The 26,527-nt window shown below is 45.5% G+C and overlaps 2 protein-coding genes across 4 annotated transcripts; both read left to right on the plus strand.

The window, feature by feature from the left end:
- Positions 1-8,669: 8,669 nt before the first annotated feature.
- On the plus strand, positions 8,670-15,225 carry LOC123123859 (putative disease resistance protein RGA4). 3 transcript variants are annotated; one of them, XM_044544500.1, is made up of 6 exons: positions 8,670-9,086; positions 9,324-9,401; positions 9,500-9,809; positions 10,521-14,625; positions 14,704-14,901; positions 15,019-15,225. In XM_044544500.1, exons 1-4 carry the CDS (start codon positions 8,795-8,797, stop codon positions 14,581-14,583), a joined length of 4,743 nt encoding a protein of 1,580 aa, XP_044400435.1. In that variant the 5' UTR covers positions 8,670-8,794; the 3' UTR covers positions 14,584-14,625; positions 14,704-14,901; positions 15,019-15,225. The 3 variants fall into 3 exon arrangements, with proteins under 3 accessions (XP_044400435.1, XP_044400436.1, XP_044400437.1); XM_044544501.1 differs by having other exon boundaries at positions 15,022-15,225; XM_044544502.1 differs by having other exon boundaries at positions 10,524-14,625.
- An 8,161-nt stretch (positions 15,226-23,386) lies between these two features.
- LOC123123861 (protein FRIGIDA) lies at positions 23,387-26,375 on the plus strand. Its single transcript, XM_044544503.1, has 3 exons — positions 23,387-24,657; positions 24,753-24,928; positions 25,693-26,375. The coding sequence occupies exons 1-3, from the start codon at positions 23,511-23,513 to the stop codon at positions 25,915-25,917; spliced, it is 1,548 nt and encodes a 515-aa protein (XP_044400438.1). The 5' UTR covers positions 23,387-23,510; the 3' UTR covers positions 25,918-26,375.
- Positions 26,376-26,527: the final 152 nt, after the last annotated feature.

The following is a 26,527-nucleotide window of genomic DNA, read 5'->3' on the forward strand; positions in this document are numbered from 1 at the left end:
CGGCTTGTTAGCAGTAATCGTCTGTGTTGTTATCGGTCTTCGCACATGTTTCCGATTACAGACCTGTTTGCTGGGTATCACAACACACACATCTTGTTAAGTTGAACGCTTCTGTTCTCATGTCTCAACGCAAACAGTTCATCCGAGTGAACGGCATGCCATATATTGCACACACCTTGATCTGGCTGATCGTTTCTTTTGTGTTGCCTAATCATAAACAGTTCATCCGAGTGAACTGTATGTTGTATATCGCACACACCTTCATCTGGCTACCCGTTTCTTTTGTTCCTCCTCATCGCAAACAGTTAATTGAGCTGAACCGTATGCCCTGCATCGCACACGCAACTAAAATCTGAACCGTGTGTGATGCATCCTCCATCGCAAACATTTTGCACCTTTTTGACGGTTTTTTACACCACCGTTTGCGATTATGGCATCGCACACAGTTTCGTCGAAGGGTCTCTGATCGTAGTGTCGCGTTAGCAGCATCCTGCAGTAGTGTCTAACCTGAGTTTAAACTGATATATTTCATTAAAACCGAGATATCCGCTCTGATATTGCCACTCATGACTAATGAATGCATGGGATTCCAAATATCCTATCTTTATTTTGTTTCCACGGGAAATGGGCTATTTATGGACGAAATCAAGCCAATATATGGAAAGCAGTAAAGTGGAGACAAAGGAGATCAAGTGGGAGGCTCGCCAAAAGAAACATAGCAAAATACGGTGTTTCATACGACTGCGCTCGCTCGTATGAGCAGTCGTATCGCGTGGAAACCAAGGTGTATGATCCACCTGAACAACCTTTATAAAGGGGCCGATGCCAAATGAGCAACAAAACATTGCAGAAGAAGCTAGTCTTCATCATCATCACCATAGCCATCTCCATCAACCCTAGACACCACCATTCCCATCTCCATAGCCACAACCTTCTCCACCAGCATAGTTCTCAACAATCTAGTCATACTTGTAATCGTTTATCACACACGACATCCATTGTGAAACATATTATCAACCAATCAATCTTCATGATACGTTATTCGATGTGTTCTTCATGTGATCTGATCTCCATGTGTGAGTAGTTCGGTAAGGTTATGGGTTGAGGCAAGAGCCTTGCAACCTTATGTATTTGTTGGAGGGATCAACGGAAGTACATTGAATTAACATCTCGTATGTGTAACATAAAATTGTTCTGTAGTTGTCTCTTGTCTTGTTCGCGTTCTTCGTCCCTGCATATACCCAGGATCATGGAGAGTGAGCCATGGAGAGGCTAAGACCAGGGAGACCGTGAAGTGTTATTTTGAACAAAAGTGACAGAAAGGTTTAGTATAGTAATATAGACCCTATCTCTGGGGATTTAAGAGGTGTGGTCATTAAAAGCCAAATGCTTTTGTGTGAATATTGCAATCTTAATTATTGGGGCAACCCAGCTCGACAGATAGGGCCTTCAGTTGGACAACTGACTCTTGATGCTGGACGCGTGTCGGTCAAGACATAATTTGGACACATCCCTACTTCGATACATGAGAAGCACATCTTATGGATGACTTCCAGAGCACAAATCAATATCATTTTTCGTCCTGGCACGAATATATGATTCTAATCATAAGTCCTCATACACATGCCTATTTTTATTATCGTCCTGGCACATCTTAAGGGTTCTTTCCGTGTCATCTTGATTTACGATCCAGTTAAAAGCTAGAATTAATTCTAGAAAAAGCTTGTTTGAGGCCTTAACTTAAAGGGCACCGTCCTCTCATGGGTTCGATAACTCAGGGTCACCTCTGGGGGGAAAAAGGCGAGAATTAATTCTAGCAAAAGCTTGTTTGAGACCTTAACTTAAAGGGCATCGTCCTCTCGTGGGTTCGATAACTCAGGTTACCTCTGGGGAAAAAGGCGAGAATCCTTCCTGCTCCATTTCCGGATCACCAAAGGAAGTAATCAGTTCGAAGAACACAAGTGCTCCCTCTCACTCTCTCTCACACTCAATCTTAGATCCTGAAGTGATTCGAGAGAGTTCTTTAGAGTAAATGCACCAAGTGATAGATCCACTCCTTCCCCTTCTCTTGACCAAAGAAATTTTTGACTTGAGCAACACTTGAGCTTCCCCCATTGATCTTGTTATTCTTGGAGGTTGGAGACTCCTAGGCGGTAGGAGTGCTCCGGTGAGGAATCTGTTGTTGTGATTGACCCCGAAAAGTTTGTGAATATTTGGAGGCCGCCTCAAGGCCTACTATTAGTAGCTGAGAATTGCATTCACTGCGATATCTCAAGGAGAATAGGATAAGTCTCCATGGTGTTGAAGTGACTTCATGGGAATACCCATCCCTCCAATGTTGATTAGCTTCCCTCCAAGGAAGTGAACATGGGGATACATCATCGTCTCCAGAGTTTTGGTTATCCCTGACCCTAGCTCCTTACACGTGGTTATTTGTCTCTTGAGTTTACTTGTTAAATCATATTGTGCTTTCTTGTCTTCGAATTAGTTGTTGTTGATTATATCGCTAGCGCTAGAATCACCTTTGCAGTTGTTAGGCTCACTTTAAACTGCTAAGTAAGAATTACAATTTGTAAATGTACCTATTCACCCCCTCTAGGTCCATTTCAATCCTTTCACTACACGGAAGAACAAATCTTTTCTCATCCGGAAGCGATGTTGAAAGAAATCTTCATAGTATGTTGGGTCCAGTTTGAAGTAGTAATTATAGAGAAGCCTTGCGCCAGTGATCCTACCATGCAAGAAAACTATCACACCCTTTCTTGAACCCTTGAGCTTGAACACATTCTTCTCCCGCTTCTCCAATTCTTCCTGGATGCTCACCCATCATCATCATCATTTCATCATCCGAATCCGACTAATCAACGAACTCTCTGTATATGAATTCCTCAAGGTCCTTGTTTCCGTACTCATTATTCGACGAAGAATACATAGGTGAACTACAAATGATCAAGAGAATAAAAACAAATGCTTAGACATTTTATCAAACACACAACGCGTGGGGTGTATGTCCGAAAGAGTTGCTCCTACTAGGGTGGCGTCCGGTCACGGTGACCTTGTCAAGTGGCGACACGGTCGACGACATTGTGGTCTTGGGTCTGGTGGCGACGCTGTGTGTTCAGGACGACGACAGAGCTTGGGTGGAAGTTGTGCGAACAAGACAAAAAGAGGAGAGGAAGAGGGCAAGTTGGGATAGGTTAGGGACGTCTTGGGGAGATTCATCTTGGGCCCCACCCGTTAGTCCGATATAGCAGACGCTTCCCGGCGTCCCCATATTTGCCCCACATATTGGATGGGTATGAGGGTGCTGGTCAGCCCGGACATATGGGCTGAGTTTGCCAGGTCTGGTTTGTTGACCTTTTTCTGTCCGGGCAGTGGTCGGGCAGGCCGCCTATATGTTTGGGGAGGATATGGGCCCTCTAGTTGTAGATGCTCTAACTCTTGAAACCAAGGGACACTTGATCACATTCTCGCTATAAGACTGTTAGTAGTTGATTGATATGGTTATAGTTATCAAAGTGATAGAAATATGTTGAAAAAGAAGACATGGATGAGATAAAACAGAATGCAATCGTGTGGTCTTTTTTATATTTCAAGTCATTTAATTTTGTGTTCTACGTACACCTTGTGTCCTTTGATAATCACAAACACATTATTATTGGCCCCAAAATGAAAGAATATAGACATTGTGAACCACTATTTGTGCAAATTCAACCAAAGCGGCCTTGAATGATCTAGGAGAACTAGGTGAAGCATATGCCGTTTGTGAAAAGAATGACATTTTCCAAGATGAGAAGATGAAAGATCGTGGATGTCGCCTCGGGGGTGAATAAGCGCTTTAAAATAATTACGGTTTAGGCTTGAACAAATGTGCAATAAAACTAGCATTTAAATTTTCAAGCACAAAACCTAAAACAACTAGGCTCACCTATGTGCACCAACAACTTATGCTAAGCAAGATAAACGACTATGTGATAACAAGTTATATAACATGAAACACTATGGCTATCACAAAGTAAAGTGCATAAGTAAAGGGCTTGGGTAAGAGATAACCGAGGCACGCGGAGACGATGATGTATCCCGAAGTTCACACCCTTGCGGATGCTAATCTCCATTTGGAGCGGTGTAGAGGCACAATGCCCCCCAAGAAGCCACTAGGGCCACCGTAATCTCCTCACGCTCTCGCACAATGCAAGATGTTGCGATTCCACTAAGGGACCCTTGAGGGCGGTCACCGAACCCGTACAAATGGCAACCCTTGGGGGCGGTCACCAAATCCGTACACTTTGGCAACCCTTGGGGGTGATCACCGGATCCGTACACTTTGGCAACCCTTGGGGGCGGTCACCGGAACCCATACAAATCGCTCGGGGAAATCTCGACAACTTAATTGGAGACCCTGAAGCTTGTCCCGGAGCTTTTCACCACAATGATTGAGCTCCGTGGCACTAACCTTCGTGTACCAAAGCACCCAAGAGGAACAAGCTCTAGGGTGCCCAAACACCCAAGAGAAATAAACTTCTCACCATCACTTCCACGTATCACCATGGAGAACTCAAACCTATGCACCAAATGCAATGGCAAGGGCACACGGAGTGCCCAAGTCCTTCTCTCCCAAATCTCACCACAACAACAAATGCTACGAAGGAAAATGAGAGAATAATGAAGAAGAGAACACAAAGAACTCCAAGATTTAGATCCAAGGGGTTCCCCTCACAAAGAGGAGAAAGTGATTGGTGGAAACGTAGATCTAGATCTCCTTTCTCTTTTCCCTTAAGAACTAGAAAGAATCATTGGAGGGATTGAGAGATAGCAAGCTTGAAGAAGGTCAACAATGGGGGCAAAACACGAGCTCGAGGGATAAGGTCCATTGGGGAAGAAGACCCCCTTCCAAATCCAACGGTTATGCCCACAACACGCTTAGGAGAGCGGTACTACTGCTCCGACGGTAGTACTCGCGGAGCATTGCAATGGCGAGGAGCCACAAGGTGGTAATGCTGCCGGAGCGGTACTACCACCGGGGTTGCAGCTTAGGGGCCTATGGAGATAGGGCAGGCCAGTGGAGTGCGTCAATACCGCAACAGCGGTACTACCGCCTAGTGTGAGCGGTACTACCTCTCATAAGTTGTAGTACCGCGCACCCACTGCCGCCCTACTACCGTTGAGAGTGCGACAGAACCAGAAGCAACTAGATAATCGGAAGTGGAGCGGTAGTTGGGCGGGCGGTACTACCGGTTATAAGCGGTACTAGCGCTCCCACACCGTTCTACTGTCGTGCAACCCGACACAAAAAGTCAAGTCCCTAGAAGCAACGGTAATGGCCGCGATACTGGACAGCAGAAGTACCGCTTATAAGCGGTACTACCGCGGAAGTGCAAAAAAAGAAGCCCAAGCAAAACAGATGGAAACAGTAAAACCTGAACTACCATAACTTCTACAAACGAGCTCCGAATAGAGCAAACTCAAGCTTGTTGGATAGATGACGACATGTACTTTCCAACAACAACTGGTTATAGTAAGAAGTGGCAGGGGAGTATGCCTATGATATATAGGTGTGAAATCTCCATCGGTGAAGAACCGGCATAAACTCCATCATCGAAAAGCATCATAGAAGATGCATATGTGAACTCCGTTTTCGATGAACTCGAGCTTGTCATGAAGACGACCATAAGCTCAGAAAATCACAAAGAGAAACACCAAACAAGAACCAAGAAAGATGATGCAAGGTTGCAATGGTTTGAGCTCTCTACGAACGATACGATCAAGCTACTCACTTGAGATCCCCCCTTGATAGTACAACAATTGACCCTATAACCCGGTCTCCCAACTACCACCATGAGACCCGTAAAATAGAAAACCTATCAAGGGCAAACCTTTCCCTTGCACATTCCACTTGAGCTAGACGATGATGATCTTAACTTCCTCAAGTTGGACCACCTTTCTTGATTGTGTTGGCTCGATGAAGACTAGTTAATTACTCCCTCATACTCCATTATGGGTGAGCCACTCTTCCGCACATCTTCACAAGTCCATTGTCACCACAATGGACGGCAAGCTTCAAGCATGATCTCTCCGTGATGCTCCACTTGAACTTGCACACCGCAATCTTGATGACAATCACCACTTGATGTCATCCCCCCATCGGTTGCATGAGATCTTCCTCTTGACGCAAGCCCATGGAAACATACCTAACCCCACATAGAACTCTCACGTAGACTATGGGTTAGTACACGAAGCATAATGGACAATGCTTACCATACCATGGGATCAGTTGATCCCACTCGGTACATCTTGTACGCTTTGTGTGTTGATCAACTTGGTTCACTCTTTGACTTAGTCTTGATCAACCTTGTATCATGTCTTCTCTGTGAACAATTTTTGGATAATTCCTTGAATAGCACCTTGGTCAACACATAAACTCGTTGAAACCAACAAATGGACTTCAAGAAATGCCTATGGACAAATCCTATGAATATAACTCAAGGCAACCATTAGTCCGTAGAGAATGTCATCAATTACCAAAACCACACATGGGGGCACCATGCTCTCTCAAATGAAATACCAATACGTGAATCCAATAAAGCCACACCCAAAAAAAGCACATACCACCGACAAGCATCATTATGAAATTGATTTCTGTAATGATGTCATTGGTTGGTTGGTTGAAGAACTTGATAGTTGCTTCAGTGATTTTCTGTGAACTACTTATCTGCTTGATAGCTCCGAACTAAAAAATCATTGTGTGATAATAATCTAGAGCATTTGATAAGTGTAGCTAAACTTTATCCAAACTATTTTGATGATGGAAGCGTGAGGGACCTTAAACATCACATTCATCTTTAAATTGTTGAAGTCTGAGTAGATGATTGCTTCTCTGTTTAAGTAATATTCACGAGCTCTCTCATAAAAATGGTGCACACAAGAAACACACATTTGCTCTCCCTTGGTTTGTCCACTTTTTGAATCTACCATTAGTATTGTCTGTTGCCACTGCTATAGTTGCAAGAGCGTTTTCATGTGGATAAAGACGAAATGAGGAATGTTACCAATGATGATATAATTGATCGCTTTTTAGGGCATTAAAGAAGCGTAGGAAACAATTTGAGAAAGTTAAAGGTCCTGACTTATTTATTACTACACAATTTGTACTTGATATGTTACTAATTAAGTGTTTTTTTGTGTGTGAGCAGTCAAGGTCTAGTTCTGAATTCGGTCACTTTGATGCTCCATTGTTATTATTTCCCATGTTCAACTGAAATTTCAAGTGAGACTCTTAATTTTGGATTTCACTGTTCCATCATGTTGTGTTTATATTGTGCTTACTAGATAATTGTCCGTGATTTTCTTGCTCATATTAGTATGATAATGTAAGAAAATTTAATTTCATTTGGTAAACTTGTGAAAGAAAATACAGTAGTTTTGTTTTATTTTTTTGCGGGGATTTCCCCGGCGGACGGAGCTAAAGCATCATCAAAGTAAGTAAGTAACCGGACGCGTGAGCACCACAGTCGGTCCATCCAGGAATATTAGTCTACGCCCGGCGGAGCTAAAGCATCAATCAAACTAAGTAGCCTGATGTGCAGCACTGGAACGGTTTCAGACCTGAGTGCACCAAGGAAACGGTAAAGGTTCCCGGTTGTCATGGCCGTCCCATTTGGCGTCCCGTCCCGTCCCTGCTCACCGTCCCGTCCCACGCGTGTTAAGTAGACGCCTCCCGTCGGCCATCCCGTTCTCCCAAGTCCCACAAGTCCCAAATCCAAAGCCCAAATCCCAAGGCCCAAATCCTCTCGTCTCTCTCCCCAACCCCATCCTGCGTGCCTGCGCCAAGATGTTCTTCCAGTTCATCGCCGTCGTCCTGGGCTGGATGGCGGATGCATGGACCATCCCGGAGAAGCTGCCGCGCGCTCTGTTCATGACGGGCGGCGTGGAGGTTCTGCTGGGGCTCATGGTGTGCATCTTCCGCCGGCCACAAGGTATGTTCCTCAGCCACCCCGTGGGGTACCACGCCGCCCTCATCTGCGCCACCGCCTGGGGCGCCGTCCCCATACTGGCGGGCATCTGGTTCTCCCTGACCGAGCTCCGTCCTCGCGTCGCGGTGGCGCTCCTGATCCTCACCGTGTTCCCGCTTCTGCTCGTGATTGCGCTCGCATTCGGAGGCTTTCTGGCGACGGCGCCCCCCAAGTAGCTGCACGCACTGCACACACTGCTCTCGATCGATAGGTGATGTAACCTGTACATACATGCTCGGGCGTTGGATTAACCTAGTGGTACGTATTTAGCGCTTACGGATTGTAGGTTTTGTGAAATAATGAATCTGTAAGCGTCATGTGTTCCTATTCTATGGACTCTGGAGTGCGGAGGTAGGTAGCAGCAGGAGTATCTCTGATCTGATGTGTGGGAGGATCGAAACTAGCTCTAGTGTATCCGAAGACGAGGTCCTTCTCCGTCAGTGAGTTCCGTGCTACTCATTATTATGTAACTGTATATGGAATGAATGAAATGACAAGAAAAATCCTCTCCGTGCTCCCATCTGTGAAGGTTTTTTTTTTCTTTTCTTTTCTTTGAGGCAATGGATGAGATTGGGCTCTGTTTGGAGGCCCGGCCCAAGACAAGGACTTTTTCCTATACTACAGCACGACGACAAACTCTCTCAGTTCACACCACTCTGCATTCCTCTCTGTGACTCTGTCTCTTCTCAGACAGAAGAAAAAGAAACTCTTGATATAAAAAAGAAACAAGTACTATGAGTGTTCTTCCCCTCCTCTACATCTACGAGTAGTTGGAGCGAGAATCAATGGAGGGGGCGACTGAGTGGCTGGCGCAGACCATCCTGGGAACCCTGTCCATCCCGCAGCTGCAGGCGTGGATTCGCCGGCAGGGGCTTGGCCATGACATCCAGCTGCTCGAGTCGGAGGTCGAGATGGTGGACATGGTGTGCGCTGCCGTCAGGGACAGGGCCGCCGGGAACAAGCCGCTCGCCCGCCTCGAGGGCGCGCTCTACGACGCCGACGACTTGGTGGACGAGCTTGACTACCACCGCCTCCTTGACCTCAACCTTGACAGCCCGCCCGCTACAGCTTCATTAGGTAAGCCTACTGCCTTCCTGCCTGCAGATCTACTTTGTGTTAAATCCATGCTATTTTCTAGTTTTCCCAACAGAAGCGCTATCAATCACACGCCGACGAGGCCTGATCTCAACTGCTCACCCCCGCCTTTCTAAATCCAACATTTTTCTTTAGTGCTCGTGTGAGCTCCTCCGTTTATGAGATTATTAGCAGCCAGCAGACACGGTTCTAAGTCAATGGTTTATCTTTCTTCTCTAGTCGTCGGGCGCAACGACACGGCAGTACAATCTGCACACGCCGGCATGTTGGTCCAATCCTCTACTGCAGATTCGCCGGGTAATCCTACTCTCTGCTCTGCAGCTGAAACTGTGTTTTAATTCAGACAAAAAGGGTAGGGCCTTGTACTAGTATTGATACGACTTTTTATGGCACAGGTGATGGCTTGAGTCAGCATGATGGCATATATGGGGCAGTGGTGGTGGATAATAACAAGGATAACAAGTCAAGGACAGATGGAGATATACGGAGTAGGCAGCGTGCCAAGACTCGATCTGCTGTATGGCAATACTTTGTGGTCTCGGAAGCAGATGAATTCGAAAGGCCCGCGAAAGCTAAATGCGTGAAATGTGGCTCAGAGCTCAACTGTGGATCCAAATACGGGACATCAGGCTTGAAACGCCATATCCGTACTGAGGCTTGTGGCAAGAAGAAAGAAGCAGCTGAGCAGGCGCTTATTCCTTCAAGGTATTGCTTGCACTTGGTCACTTGATGTCATGACAGATCCCCTTTCTCCATCTTCATTCGGTTTTTTCTTCTTCTTTTTTTGTGCCTGATCATGCATCAAAATGCGTATTTTGTGTTAGAAGAGGACACCAAGATGGGGGGTGTGCTAAAGTTTTGCAGCCAACAGTGAAAGGCAAAGCAAAGAGAAAAAACAAGAGAGAGGGAGAGCGAAAATAAAATAAAAAATGTAGAGTCTAGCCTATGCGGTGCGCCTTGGCTCCACCAAGCATCCACGGCCGTATACAAAATGCAATCATTTCCTAGTCTCCAGAGCCACCACATGGTCTCCGCCCCTTTCGCTGCTTTGCCTCAACTCGGTACCAGGAAAGGGGGATTTGGTTGCTGAGGATGGATGAATTCTTCTTCTTCTTCTTTTTTTTTTTTTTTTTTTTTTTGAGGGAGTGGATGGATGAATGAATTCTATAATGCTCATCCTGCTGAAAGATTCCATGTAGATGGACGTTTAGCTTAGCGTGCCGGTGATGTCCTTGGCCACAAAAGGAGAGAGGGATTATGAAATCGGTTGGTGATGTCTTGGCCACAGGAATTTGATGTTTTTTTTTTTTTTTTGAGGACGTCTGATGAATACTTTGGATGTGGCTGTGAATTTTTGTTCATTTCAGCATCTGTACAATTTCGATAACCAACAATTATTTTTATATTTTCTGGCAGCAGCACTGGTGGTACAGGAAATGGTGAAACTGTTGCACTTGGTGATTCACGCCACACAAAAAGGAAGAGAATGGATGACGAGTCAACACACGCGACCAAAGCTAAAACACAATTTTGGAACAAGGTTGAATATTCGCATAGGATACGAGTAATAACTCGCCTGTTACAAGGCACATCAAGGGTTCTGATTAAGGTTCTCAAGTTACATGGAACAGGCTTTGTTGCAAGCTCAAATCAGTATCCAAGTAAAACATCGAATCAACACCTACGAACATCAAGTGTTGTTCCAAGGAAAGTTTATGGAAGAGTTGCAGAGAAGGACTACATCATAAATTTCATGAGAGAATACAAACCCGATGGTCTATATGTTCTTCCTATTGTAGGCAGTGCAGGAATTGGGAAGACTACTCTTGCTCAGCTTGTATACAATGATCCAACCATGGCAGAGCGCTTTGACCAAAGGATATGGGTTTCGGTGTCTAACAACTTTGATGAAGTGAGACTCTCAAAAGAGATCTTAGATTGTGTCTCTCAGCAAACACATGAAGGACTATGCAGCTTTTCCAAGCTTCAGGAGGTCTTGAAGATGCATATCACATCAAAGAGGATTCTGCTTATTTTTGATGATGTCTGGGATGACTTCAACCTCTGCAGATGGAGCCAACTATTAGCTCCTTTGCAGTCTAACACTAAGGGCACTGTGATTCTTTTGACAACTCGAAACTTGTCTGTTGCACAAACTGTCTGTACAGTTGAACCATTCAAGTTATGTGATTTAGCATATGAGGAATTTTGGTCATTATTTAAATCATGTGCATTTGGTGATGAGAACTATGGCAGCAATCAAAATCTAAGCAGCATTGGACTGCGAATAGCAGAGAAGTTAAAGGGAAACCCATTAGCAGCTGTAACAGTAGGCGGGCTATTAAGGATGAACCTTACCATTGATCACTGGAATAACATTCTGAAGAACGAAGATTGGAAATCTCTGCAACTAAATGGAGGCATAATGACTTCTTTGAAGCGTAGCTATGATCAGCTCCCCTACCATTTACAACAATGCTTCTTATTTTGTTCTATATTCCCCGAGAGGTATCAGTTCCTTGATGAGGAATTGGTCCAAATTTGGATTTCAATGGGATATGTGAAGTGTGACAATTCAAGTAAGAGGCTTGAGGAGAAAGGAATGGACTATTTGGCTGATCTTGTGAACTTGGGCTTCTTTGAGCAAGTTGAAAGAGAAGACACCTATCCAGGTAGTCAAACTTGCTATGTTATTTGCGGTCTTATGCATGATTTTGCGAGGGTTGTCTCAAGAACTGAGTGTGCAACTATAGATGGCCTGCAGTGCTGTGAGATGCTGCCAACTATACGCCATTTGTCAGTAGTAAGTGATCCTGGATATAGCACAGATCAACATGCAAGCATACCTAGCAATAAGAAGTCTGAGAAGAACATGTTCGCCGGATGTACATCGCTGTGGAAATTGAGGACATTGGTATTCATTGGGCAGTATGACATGTTCTTCTTCAAATCCTCTCCAGATATATTCCAAGGGGCACATAATTTGCGCCTGCTGCAAATTTCTGCAGCACCTGCTGGTTTAAACCCTTTACTGTGCAGTTTGGTGAATTTGAAACATCTTCGCTACTTAGACATCAAAGCTGCTGATGGGCTTGGGGCTTTGCCTCAAATTTTGAGCAAGTTTTGCCATCTTGAAGTATTACATGTTGGCTCATACACCAATCCTACTATGCCTGTCAGGATTGACCATATTTTCAGGTTGCGGCATCTTGTTACAGAAGAGGAGGCATACTCTTCCATTGCTAACATTGGTAACCTGACTTCTCTTCAGGAGCTACCCAATTTTGTGGTTCAAACTTCCAGTGGCTATGAGATAAGACAACTCCAGTCCATGAAAGAGCTTGTACAACTTGGGGTGTCTCAACTTGAAAATGTTAAAACTCGAGAGGAGGCTTACGGGGCAGGACTCAGAGACAAAAACCACTTGGAAAAACTGCACTTGTCCTGGAAAGGTGCCTCGCCAGATGATGAATATGATAGTGACCTGAGCTCTGGTAATGATTGGTTGTCAGTAGAGGTTCTTGAGGGCCTTCAACCACCCACTAACCTAAAGCATCTGCAGATATCTGGGTACAGTGGGCAACTCTTCCCAACTTGGCTTGCCGACAGTATCTCAGTTACTTCTTTGCAGACTCTTCATATAGAGAGTTGTGGAAAATTGGAAATATTTCCTTCTCTTGTACAGCTTCCGTTTCTCAGAACGTTGAAGTTGATGGCAATGATTAGTGTTACAGAAGTATCATTTCCTTCGTTGGAGGAGCTGGTATTAATTCAAATGCCAAAGTTGGTTCGGTGTTCCTGCATTTCCACTCTGGACTTGAGCTCCAATTTAAGGTTTCTGCACATCAAGAGGTGTCCTGCACTGAAGATATTTCCTCTATTTGAGGTTTCCCAGAAATTTATAATCAAGCAGAAATCTTGGTTGCCCAGTATTAGGGAACTCATTATCCATGGATGTCCTAACTTATTGGTGCCACGTCCCCTTCCTCCTTCAATTACCATTTCCAAACTATCCATCGTCGATGTCCCAACACTCCCAAGGATAGAGGTGTCATCTGGTGACACACTAACAATTGGATCCAGGAGTGAGGGCTATGATAATTTTGATAGTTCTTCGGACATGATGACTGTACTGGATCGTGAAATTTTGGCATTCCACAACCTGAGGGGCCTCAGATACTTGCGTATAGACGGCTGCCAAAATCTAGTGTATATTTCATTCACAGAATTAGTGCAACTTATTTCTTTAAAGAGTTTGGAAATATGCTGCTGTCGAAAACTTTTCTCCTCAAAAGTTATGCCAGAGCATACCCGTGAAGATGTGACAGCTGCAGATCGCAAGCCCCTCCCATCTCTTGTCACTCTCAGAATTAAGTGTTGTGGAATAGTAGGGAAGTGGCTGTCTTTGATGCTGGGATATGTGCTGGCCCTAGCAGAATTGCTTTTAGAGGATTGTCCAGGAATAACACAGTTAGCGATAGAAGAGGAAGAAAACATTCAATCTTATTGTACCTCAGTTCCAGTGGATTCATCATCAGGAGGTTTAAATGACACATTTTTTACAAGCTCTGCTCAAGATGGACTCTTAAGCCTTCCACCGAATCTCATGTCCTCTCTCAAGAGGATGTCGATTCGGGAGTGCCCTCGTCTAGTATTTTGCGGGAACAACAAAGGCTTGTCTAGATTTACCTGCCTTGAGAAGCTAACAATCTGGGGATGCCCCGGGCTGCTCTCATCTTTGGTGGATAAAGATGGAAATGATGATGAGATGAACGGAAGATGGCTCCTGCCGAAATCACTTGTAGAACTTGAGATCCGTGGTGATTCACCAGAAATGCTGCAGCCCTGTTTTCCAGAGAATGTGAGCTGCCTCAAAAAAATGGAGGTGTGGTTCAGCCCAAGTCTGAGATCTCTACAGCTGCGTACCTGCATGGCACTGGAAGAGTTGATAATTGTAAACTGTAGATCACTCGCTGCACTAGAGAGCTTGCAATTGCTTGACAGCCTTAGGCATTTCAAAGTATTCAGATCCCCTGGCATGCTTCCATGTTTGGAGAATTTGTCTTTATGCCCTGGACTAGAAAGGCTTGTGATTGATGACCCTTCTGTCTTTACTGTGTCAATCTGCAAGCAACTCACCTCCCTCCAACGCCTAGAACTTGAAAAATGTGAATTTGTGACCAGACTAACAGAGCAGCAAGAGAGAGGGCTTCAGCTCCTGACATCCTTGCAAGAGCTGGAATTCCGGGATTGCCATGATCTCAAATATCTCCCAGGGGCATTGCACCGGCTTCCTTCGCTCAAGAAGTTGAAGATCAATGGTTGTTTGGGAATCTCAAGGCTGCCTGAACAGGGCCTTCCACTCTCGCTGCAGGAACTGGATATCAGCAACTGCAGCAAGGTGTTTAATGATCACTGCAAGTCTCTAGCAGCAGGGAAGCTAAAGGTCAAAATTGTTGGAAATACAGAAACTGTTTAATGGCTGGGGTGCCGAGCACACTTCTTACCAGTGCTTTATAAGGTATTCTACTATTAATCATGTTATCTTCAGAGTTGACACGCCGTCAATGTGATGCTAATGTAAGCAGGCCCTCTGCAGGCATATTCTATGGTTGCTTCAGTGATGGGCCGTCTTCGGGATGAGGGCAACCCCTGTGGATCACCAGTTTATGCTTGCAGGCCAAGCGTAAATCATATGTTTGTTCCTTCTGTCATCACCATCAGTGGAGAACCACATCTTTCAGTTGATTACGGTGTCAATGGTGCTTCTCTCTGAACTTGCTGGGATTTCTGGAAGGTAAACCAGCCTGCTTCATTGTCTGTTATTTTCTCAATCGTTAATTCAACATGATTGTTTGTCAGGTCCTTGACTCACTCGTTTAAACATGATTGTTTGTCATCTCCTTGACTATAGAAGGAACTGCGTGGCGGGGATTGTTCATTACAAGGTGCTGTGATGAAGCTTCACCAAAATTTTGTTGCGACACCATATGCACCGCCATGTTGTAAAATAGACCAGACCGATCTATCGAACTCGTAGCTCGCCATGTTATGAACAGCTTTGTTTCTTTTGTGTATCCCAGACTATATTATTTGGATAATGGAATTTCATTGATACCAACGGCGGTCACCCCAGAGAACTCATGCATACAGTTCAACGGTATTCAAATTCAAAATTTAAGTTCCGCAATTCAAATTCATTTTTAACACAGAAATATCAAATTATAGCAAATGTTCATCAAAACGCATAGTCCACCTCAACGTGATTAAAAAAATGAAATAGAAAAAACTACATAGAGCCAATGAGGTGGCAACTCCATCATCTTCCCCAGCAGCCAAATTAATATTCCATCAATTTCAAAATATAAGGGGTATCAGTTTTTTGAAAAGTCAAATTTCTCTAACTTTGACCAAGTTCAGAGCAAAAAATATCAACATCCACAATATTGAACAAAAAAGTATGGAAATTCATTTCATGATGAATCTAATCGTACTAATTTGATATTATGGATTTTGATATGTTTCTCTACAAATTTGATCAAATTTAAAAGGTTTGATTTTTCAAAAAAATAATACACCGTATAATTTGAAACAGAGTGAGTATTTTTTTTAAGAAACCCAACAACACTAACGGCGTAGCAAAGCGCGCTCAACCCCTCTAGCATATCATGATGCCCTCTTTGTGTCACTCTGTGCTCAGTAAATCATACAGTCTATCATTTCCTCGTGAGATCTCCTATTGTCATAGATCTTGACACAAATGGGAATCCAATAAACTGGATATTTAGGAAGTAGTAACTAACAATTATAAACCCTCACCAATGCACATGAATATAATCTAACTTTGTGGCAGTCATTGGACAAAAACTATATGGACACCGCTAGCCTAAATTTCCTTTTTCTTTTATCAAGGCAGCAAAATAAACATTTGGTGCTGAGGTGTGTAAGCAAAATCATATGATAGGACATATACAGCCAGCCGTCATCTACCTCACCAAAACCTCAGATAACTGCTAGGATTCCCTTTGATACCAATTGTTGGCGCTGCATCTCGCAACCCCTCTTCTTCTTCCTCGGTGTTGCCTCTCACGAACTCACTTGTGTCTCTCTTTGTTTCTCTCAAGGACACACACATGCAGGCATACACCAAGGAGAAGACACAATATCTTTGCCGAGAGTCATTTCCTTGATGCCCACCGTGGCTACATTGTTTCTTCTGCCCACACACCTTTCATTACTCAGTAGAAGTATTTATGCACAAGCTTAGGCAATCCTGCCATGCAACTCACGCCACTACTCCTATCCACTCTCTGCATGCAATAACCACTAACAAGTTATCCACGTCCCAAGCCATGCAACGCCTCCTGTAATCTCTCCACATCCACTTGACTATGACTGCTATCTGCTAACAACCTCATTGACTTAAGCAAAAATAAACGCGGCAAATTAAGGAAACGGCTGCATGCATGCTGACTGCTTCTAAGGCTGGCTATAGTGGAAGTAACATAACCGGTAACATGCACTTGGGACTAGCAAACATGCTTATGTGGCACACAATTAAAGAAGAGAGAGGGGGTTAGAGTAACATAGGTAGATACCGTATCATGTTAAATGTTATACTACTTTGTGTCATGCATGACAATAAATATGATCATCTATGATACTACTTTATGATACTATGCACTATGAGGTAGTATCATACACTATTATCATATGCATGATACTAGTATATGATACTCCCCACTAACTACTCATGCATACTCACCATGCACATTTTGCTACTCTAACTGTCTAACCAACTTGGCCAAATTAAATCACTCGGCCACTAACCCATGCATTACACACGCATCATCCACACATGCATGTGTGTGGTACATGTCAAGATTAATTCCAACAGTCTGCAGGATCAAACAACTTGCAATCTTCTCTCGTCATTGATATGTTCAGAGGGATGCTAAAAACATATCAATTACTCCCAAAATTAAGCTAAATGGACCAATCACTACTGGGATTTTCGTATATGCCAGGTGTTTGGCTCTCGACCCCTTTTCGAAGAGTCGCGCTCGTGAAAGTGAGTGTTTCGGAGTGTTGCTCTCGGAAATATGTCCCATTGCTTCTATTGTGAAGCTGTCTCTTATATATCTAATCCCTGCAACTAAAAACAACTAGATACATTTTCTGTCTATATCTTCAGTACAACAAATGTTACCATATCAAATGAATGTGGGAGCTAGGAACTCCCTAGAAATTCCTCGAGCAATACATCACACACATAGTCATAATTTAAACTAGTTCACATAAGGTAACAATACTAGTTCACATAGGCCATTGTTTCATACAAGTTCATAGAGCAAAAAAATTGCTCGAGCACATCACACACAACTTAACATATTCATACATAGGGTTAATTCATTGAAGTTCACATATTGCAAAACACATGCACATCACACAGAAGTTCACATCTTCATACACCGCCTTGAGGAGGAGGAGGGGCATCATTTCCACCGCCTTGAGATTGCATAAGAGCATATAAGAGTAGAGTCATGTGAGCATTGTTTATCGCTATATAATGAATGGGGCTAAATTTAGAGAATGGTCTACCTCTAGTTTTTGCTTGAGCAGCTTGAACCTTTCGTTCGTTTCTTCTCGTTCCTTCTCTCTTCTCTCCTCTTCAGCCTGCCGCCTTTGCTCCTCTTCAGCATCCCGCTTGTCCAAAAAAAATTGAAATGGATATTTTAAAATTACCGAAATATGTAATTTTCAGTAATTTAAATGTCTTTAAAAAATGTGAAATGGGTTTTCTGAAAATAATTGAAATGGATATTTTGAAAATAATTGAATTTAAAATGAAACATGACTTTTGAATAATATGAAATGGTCATTTGAAAGTAAATTAAATTGATCTTCTAAAAATGAATAGTATCTCAAAATAATTGAAATGGAGAGGTCACTTTGATGCGCCGAGACATGGGCCTCGCTCAGGCTCACACTTGCGCCCCTTCCCCACCGTGCTTGCCCCTACTCCACCAATTTGACCCACGTATCCGCTCCATTGCCAGCGAGCCCGGGCGCCTATCTACGCCATCGAGGCGCGAGAACTCCCTGCCTTATCACACCCTCTCGCCACAGTCATTTGTAGGGCTTGGTCTGGTGATTGGGGAGTCGCTATTGAGAAGAGAACTATATATATTTATTTTGCACCCTAAGGTCCAAAATATGCGTGTACCGGCATGAGCGCGTCTTATGTTTAAGTCATGTTTCTAAGTATGAAAACAAAAAACACATGGAAGCGCCAGGTCTCATATAATCATTGTGAAGCGAGAATCAAACATCGCCGCCGTGTTCGTGGTGGATATCTCCTCATAGCATGACCGGAGAAATGCATCGTGTAGCATGATCTAAAAAAGATATAGATCGATACTATCATAATAAAACATATGGATATGACACTTTAACGATTGCAGTTTATGGAACATATATAGCATCATACATTCTACTCCCTCTGTATCAAAATATAAGACATCTTCTGGCACTATGACAATGTCAAAAACGCTTATAATTTGATACAGAGAGAGTATTTGGTTAGAGAGGATATGACCGGACAATGTGTTGACCACTCATAGGGAGTAGGCACCGATTCTCCAAAGGATGACGGAAATGATGGTCCTCCGGGACGGCCTGATTCTTGCTCGGCAAAGCCAGCATTAAATGTGTTAGTATATTTTTTATTAAGCTACACATGAACCATAAAACTATTCTCTGCTCCTTCAACCAATTTCAATCATATCCCACTTTGGCCATTAACGATGGACTGAGACACACATCATCTCGTCATATCAATGTGGTTTTGCCACCATCATCGATCTACACAAGCTTTTCTTCCTCCATAGCTCTTAAGGCACACTTTCTTGTCCTTTCTCTCCTCCCATTGTTCCTAAGCCTAGTTGGCATTACAGAAGTTCCCACGGAAAAGTCAGACCTAATTGATTTGCTCCACATCAGCCCGTAAGATGAATTATGTAGAAACTGTACGTAGGTGTAACATTGCTCTTTACTTATTCATGTTTCCTACCAAGACATCAATGAGAAGGCATCAACTCATGTAGCAAAACATGGTGTCATGGGTACTAACTCATTCCTTACTAGGCGACACAAGACCATTGTTTGCACCCTCTACCATTACGCTTTATCCTCAGACAATAGGCGTGAGCATCATTACTTGCTGTGTTCACACATCACACGAGAGACGATGCCACCTACATCCCCCACTACGCCACTCGTCCTTCTCGTCGAAAGAAGGAGGACTCGTGAACCTATACCCCTCGTCGCTACCTATATCTCCTCCGAGTCCCCTCCATCTCATTGAGCGAGGACCAAGCAAATCAAAAACCAACGACACATGTGGCGCCAAATCACCATGTGGCACATGTGGTAAGTTATCCAAACTATTTAAAAACAAAAATAAGCACCAAATGCAATTCTAAAGTTAGAAAAAAAGACTACTCCATCTGATCGTTATTACTTGTTACTCAAATGGATGTATCTAGACGGAGGGGGTAGTAAGGACAATGGTTTTAAGCAAGTTACATGAAAAAGTTAAGATTTTAAAGAACTAAATGTGATCTTGGATCACTAAAATGAAAATGCAAAATCTTTGACTTGTCTAACACTTGTTCTTAAGCTTTTTAGGGGTCACCTTCCATTTCAATGTTGTAACTACAAGAAATTTTTCTAAAATATACTTTAAGATATCATTAACTTTTTGAGATATATTGACATGAATTACCAAAATCCACCTTGGGGTTTAGATGCACTTTCAGCATCATCCCTTACCACGTTTTCACATCACGCAAGAGACGACACAACCACCAACATCTCCCGCTACCCCACTCCTCCTTCTCTCGAGAGAGGGAGGGCTAGTGAACATACCCTCGTCGCCACCTATATCCCTTTTCAACCCCTCTCCGCAAAAAAGAGCCAATGGTTAAATGATGTACATGTCATCTCATTGTTTCCGACAGGAAACACTGCATGCAATTGTAAAGTTGGAAAAATAGAGTAGTAATAACAAGTTTTTTTAGGATTAAGAACAAGGCTCTAAGGAAATAGAGATTTGAACCCTTGCAGAAACTAAGGGAGAGCGCCAATGTTGGACTTGAGTGGTTGCTGGAGGTCTTGCACCCACTGGGAGAGCTGGGACGGGCCATGGTGTTGTTCACTTTCTAGAGGAGCTGGCATAACCGAAACGAAGTAGTACATGAGAAAGCCCCAACACCGATGGTTGTGTCCCACTGATTCTTATGCAGCTACTTGGATTCGATGATTGCTATCGCTCAAGATTCCATTTGTGATAGTGAAAGGCAAAGTAGTAATATCATATGCCCCACTACCCCCTCGTGATCCAACTTTGGGAGTGCATGAGTAAGATTTGGCCCTTGCCGAAACTAAGGGAGATATCCTATGTTGGAGTTGAGTGGTTGCTGGAGGTCTTGCACCCACTGGGAGAGTTGGAATGGGCCATGGTGTTGTTCACTTTCTGGAGGAGTTGGCATACCGTAATCAAGTAGTACATGAGAAAGCCCCAACATCGATGGTTGTGTCCTGCTGATTCTTATGCAGTTACTTGGATTCGATGATTGCTATCGCTCAAGATTCCATTTGTGATCTAGTGAAAGGCAAAGCAGTAATATCATATGCCCCACTACCCCCTCGTGATCCAACTTTGGGAGTGCATGAGTAAGATTTGGCCCTTGCCGAAACTAAGGGAGATATCCTATGTTGGAGTTGAGTGGTTGCTAGAGGTCTTGCACCCACTGGGAGAGTTGGAATGGGCCATGGTGTTGTTCACTTTCTGGAGGAGCTGGCATACCGTAATCAAGTAGTACATGAGAAAGCCCCAACACCGATGGTTGTGTCCCGCTGATTCTTATGCAGCTACTTGGATTCGATGATTGCTATCGCTCAAGATTCCATTTGTGATCTAGTGAAAGGCAAAGCAGTAATATCATATGCCCCACTACCCCCTCGTGATCCAACTTTGGGAGTGCATGAGTAAGATTTGGCCCTTGCCGAAACTAAGGGAGATATCCTATGTTGGAGTTGAGTGGTTGCTGGAGGTCTTGCACCCACTGGGAGAGTTGGAATGGGCCATGGTGTTGTTCACTTTCTGGAGGAGCTAGCATACCGTAATCAAGTAGTACATGAGAAAGCCCCATCACCCATGACTGTGTCCCGCTGATTCCTATGCAGCTCCTTGTTTTCGATGATTGCTATCGACCAAGATTCCATTTGTGATCCAGTGAAAGGCAAAGCAGTAATTCATATGCCCCGCTGCCCCCTCGTGGTCCAACTTTGGGAGTGCATGATTGAGATTTTGCCCTTGCTGAAACTAAGGGAGATATCCTATATTGGAGTTGAGTAGTTGCTTGAGGTTTTGCGCCCACTTGTACAGTTTGAACGGGCCATGGTGTTGTTCACTTTCTGGAGGAGCTGGCATAACCGAAATGAAGTAGTACATGAGAAAGCCCCTGCACCGATGCATGTGTCCTGCCGATTCCTTTGCAGCTACTTGGCTTCGATGATTGCTATCGCCTAAAATTCCATTTGTGATCAGTGAAAGGCAAAGCATTAATATCATATGCCCCGCTAGCCAAGAGTTCACATGAAATACCAAAACCAAAGTCTTCGGTGAGGTGGTTCCCACCTCCGCCAGGATGGCTGAAGCTTAATACCGACGGATCTAGGGATGATGGCAAAACAGGAGCTGGCAGGGTTCTTCAGGATACAAATGGCACAATCATTTATTCTTCCTACATGGAATTACTTAACTTCATAGATGGCCTTGAAGCAGAATTAAGTGCGTGCATGGAGGGATTGTCTCTCGCTATCCAACGTAAAGATCTTCCCATTATTGTTGAGATGGATTCACTATCAGCGGTGAACATTTTATGTGACAATGACATAAGAGAGCATCTCCAGCCGCGCCCCAACAGGCCCCCCAGGCGCATTTTTACGCGCCAGCACCGAAAAAAACCCCACTCGCGCCCCCAAGACGCCGAAAGCCGCCGACTCGGGCCGGTTTTTGGCCCGGCGATCGCAGGCCGAACCCAGCGCACTGGAGGCCGCTCGGGGGCTCCGGCGCAAGGGAAAAACACGCCTGGGCCACACTATCAGGCGAAAAGTCAAGCCAATCGTCCAGATTCGCCCCCCCCCCCCCCCCCCCGCGCTCGGCCACCACCTTGCCGATCCCGGCGCCGCCCACCGCCCAGCACCGCTTGATAGGCCATTCCTCGCCGGAAAAGAGAGAAGGTTTCGCCGCGGCAGCCTTCCCACCACCGTCCGGGCGAGTTTTCCGGCGCTCCGGCCGCGCGGGGCGGTATACCGGTGGGTGTGCGCCCACCAAACCCGCCAGGTGTTCGGCGTTTTGTTTGCTCGGCGATGTACTTGGACGACGAGAAGCGCTCGCGGCGCTGCTGTAGGAGGAAGCCGATGCCGACGTCCAGGACGAGGAACACCTCATGGTCCTCGCCGCCCTCGCCGGTCTGCTCGCGAGCAATGAAAAGCCGCGGCGAGGTGGCTCGGCGCCTGGGCAGCTGAAAGCAAAGAACCGACATCATCTGGAAGGCTATTGCATGCTCTACTCCGACTACTTCGCCGCCCTCCACTGCACGGCGACAAAGTGTTTCGGCGCCGTTATCGGATGAGCCGAAAGCCGTTATGTGATAAAAAAATTACTTATGTTGAATTCACGCCGAACCACGGCAAATATGGGCCGATTCGCGCCGATACCGGGCCATTTTTGCCGTAAGTGGGCCGAAAAGTGGCGCCTGGGGCCGGCGGCTGGGTACCCAACCGCCCCCAGAGCCGATTATACCGCCGGCTCGATGCTCTAAACAGGTTGGTCTATGCATTTTTGGTGGGAGAGATAAAGCTTCTAAAGTCGCTTCGTATGACTCGTGTTATTCATACCAACCGTGAACACAATATAGTTAGTGAATTTTTAGCTAAGTTTGAACTCAGAGTAGAACTGTTGTCTGATTAGGCTCGGGCCTCCCAAAAGTTATTATTGAATCATGTAAGGAAGATTGTATGGTTGATGGTTGAGTAATACTCGGTTTGAAATTGCTTGCCGCAGAAATATATAACAATGAATGTATTTAGAACTAAAATACGTCTAGATACATCCATTTTCCCAACAAGTATTTTCGAAAGGAGGAAGTATAAGTTTTTACTAAAAAAGGAACGCAGGTTTAAGAAAGGATTTATTACATGATAAGGATTGCTAAGAAACGCAAAGCGATTAGACACGCGTTCCTTCCTTCGTTGGTTGGCTGGAGGCTGTCAACTTGTCTAGCAGTGAGGCGATCCCAGCCTGCCCGACCGGCGACTCCTCCCCGTCTCTCCCCCATGCTGCCGCCGCCGCCGCCTCCTCCCGCCGTTCCTGCCACCAGCGCCGCCGCGGCCTATGCGTCTCTCGCCGCCATTGCGAGCTCCGTCGAGGGCCTCGCCTCCTTCAACGAGGTGCTCGTCGAGTTCCTCGACGAGTGGCGCGAATTCCACCTCGACGCCAACTCCATCGCCGCCGCCCTGCCCCCGCTCGCCGACGACGATGCCGACCCCGACCCCAAGCCCAGCCCCGTGGGACAGCTCGGGGCCCTCCTCAGCCAGTGGAACCCCGTCCTCCCCGCCGCCGCCGCCTCCCCCCTCGCCGCCGACCGCGTAGCGGAGGGATCCAACCCTAGATTACCCGACCGCGGCGCCGAGCGCCGCGAGCACAGTCCCGTGCCTCAGGACCCCCTCCACCAGCGGGACGAATCCATCCCTAAACCCGACCCGGTGGTCGAGCGCCGCGAGCGCAATCCCCTGCCTGCGCCCCAGCCGCACACCTCCGCCGCCGCCGCCGCCGCCGGGTTCCCGGTCGCCGACCCCGTCCCGGAGCCCGAGCCGAAACCCGTCCTCCCGGCCGAGGTCGGGCCCGTTCGCGCGCCCAAGCCCGCACCCAAGCCCGCCCCCGGCCGCGAGCGCAGGGCCAGCGAGCAGGAGGCGGAGATGCTGGGGGGCATCTGCGAGCAGATGGGGTCGCGGTCGCTGCGCGGCTTCGTCACCACCCACCTGCGGGACCGCGCCTGGCTGCGCCGCGTGGGCCCGGCCGCGCTGCGCCGCGCCCCGGACCCCGCCGTGCTCGTGATCCGCGCCGTCAGCCGCAGCTACATCTGCGCCGAGAGCGAGAACGCCGAGACCGCCTGCGTGCTCCTGCTGGAGCTCTACGTGCGCGCGGGCTGCCCCCGCCGGCCGGAGGGGGAGGGGGAGGCCGAGGTGCGGGCCGAGGCGCGCGTGTCCGCGCTGTCGTGGCGCAGCCGAATCGTGCGGGAGAAGGGCCGGGTCGCCGACGCCAGCGCCAGGGACGCCCGCGGCCTCATCCTCCTCATGGCCGCCTTCGGTGTGCCCCTCGAGTTCCCTCTGCAGGAGCTCTACCAGCTGCTGCTTGCCGGTGGCTGCTTGACCTGCGTCGACGTGCTCAGATGCTCCCAGCCCTTCATGAAGAAGCTGCGTGGTGAGGGCACCATTACCACACCTTTTGCTTCGGCAATTCGGCACCGCCTAATTATCCCTGCTTCCTGACTAATCAAGACTGTTCTTGTGTTGCAGATGTTGTTGCTGATATGCTGAACAGGGGAAGTTATCGTGAAGCGATTGGTGTGATCCTTGCATTTGACCTGCAGGAGGCATTCCCGCTCGATGGCGTACTGTCTTACATCGTTGACAAGGTTGTGCGCAATAGGAAGGAGCAAGAGAGCGAGGTGGAGTGTGATTTGGCGGGATCGGTATGTTTGTCGTTTTATCATGCAATCAGTTTATCACTGCTGAATAGAGAGTTAACTGTTGTATGTGGTCAGAAGGATTTAATGACTGACCTGGCAAATTCTTTCCACTATTGCGTAGAGTCGATAGCCGTTATAGATGTCAGATATAATCTTTCAACACCTTCGTATGTCGCGATATATTCGATAACTGCTATTTCAGATGTTACATATAATTTTCAGCACCTTCTTTATGTTGTGATATATTCAGTAACCTTGTATGATATGTTAAATATAGTCTTCAGCACCTTCTGTATATCGTGATAACACGATATATTCGATAACCATTATGTATCCTGTGCTATATTTAATCGTTGCGATATATTCTAGAACCATTATATATCCTGTGCTATATTTAATGACTGACATGGCAAATTCTTTCCACTATTGCGTTGATTGGATAACTGTTATAGATGTCAGATATAATCTTCAACACCTTCATATGTCACGATATATTCAATAACTGTTATATCCTATGTTACATTTAATCTTCAGAACCTTCTGCATCTTGCGATATATTCGATAAGCATTTTATGATATGTTAAATATATTCTTCACCACCTTCTATATATCGTGATATATTCGTTAACGATTATATATCCTTATGCACGTCTATGTCGCGATATATTTGATATCCATTATTAATGCTATCATGTATTTAATCATAAACACATTCCATCTTAAATGCTTCATCTCTAATGAGCACATCCTGCTTGTTTTCTGTGCAGAAAAAACGTGATGAAGAGGAGTTGCTTCTTTGGAGATCAATATCGAAATATGTGGAGGAGCGCACACCATGTTTTTCAGAAATGTCTTGTCCCAGTTTGGCTGAGAGGATTAAGGTGCTAGAAGAACGCGTCGGAAAGCCAAACCAAACCTTTCTGAGTGAAGAGAGTCGCGAACCAAGCTTTTCCGAGCGAAGAGAGCCAAACCAAGCCTTTCTAATGATCTAACATAAATCATGAACTGCAGAAGCAACGCCGCTACGAGCGAGGAGAGCTTAACATACCAGTTCTGCAGTTCAAATACTGCAGCTCTACGAATTTTGACATGGATCCAGCCGTACTGTACCGTATGGACTAGTAGGAAGTCTTTCTGGGCTCCTCAAGTATCCATTATACACCTGATAGAATTATACTCAGCCTAGTAAGGCACACAGTATGACAATATGTTGTGGTTGAACTTAAACCTGCTTGTAGCAACCTTGGCCTGTTTCCCCCAAACAGCAAGCTCGGTAATATTTCCATGTTTGGAAGGGATGGATTTTGGGGATTGTTCTGAATCCCGCATCATCCTTCCATTCCCACCCCTTTCAGAACATCCGTTTGAGACTCTGTGTGGTGGCCTGTTTTGAAAGCTCACATTTACTTTGGCCCAAGATGAATGAATCATGAAATCTCTAGTCAATTCATTCCGTGATGTCGAGTTATAGTTTCTGTAATCTTTTTTATTAAATTGTTCTAGTATTTGGCCATGCTTTTGTGGAATTCACTCAAGATGGGTTTTGTTGAACATGGTATATCTTGGTTTGCCTGTTGTATGCAGCATCACAAAATTTGGTCA

The sequence above is a fragment of the Triticum aestivum genome, chromosome 5D (genome assembly GCF_018294505.1).
Source record: "Triticum aestivum cultivar Chinese Spring chromosome 5D, IWGSC CS RefSeq v2.1, whole genome shotgun sequence".
NCBI lineage: Eukaryota > Viridiplantae > Streptophyta > Magnoliopsida > Poales > Poaceae > Triticum > Triticum aestivum.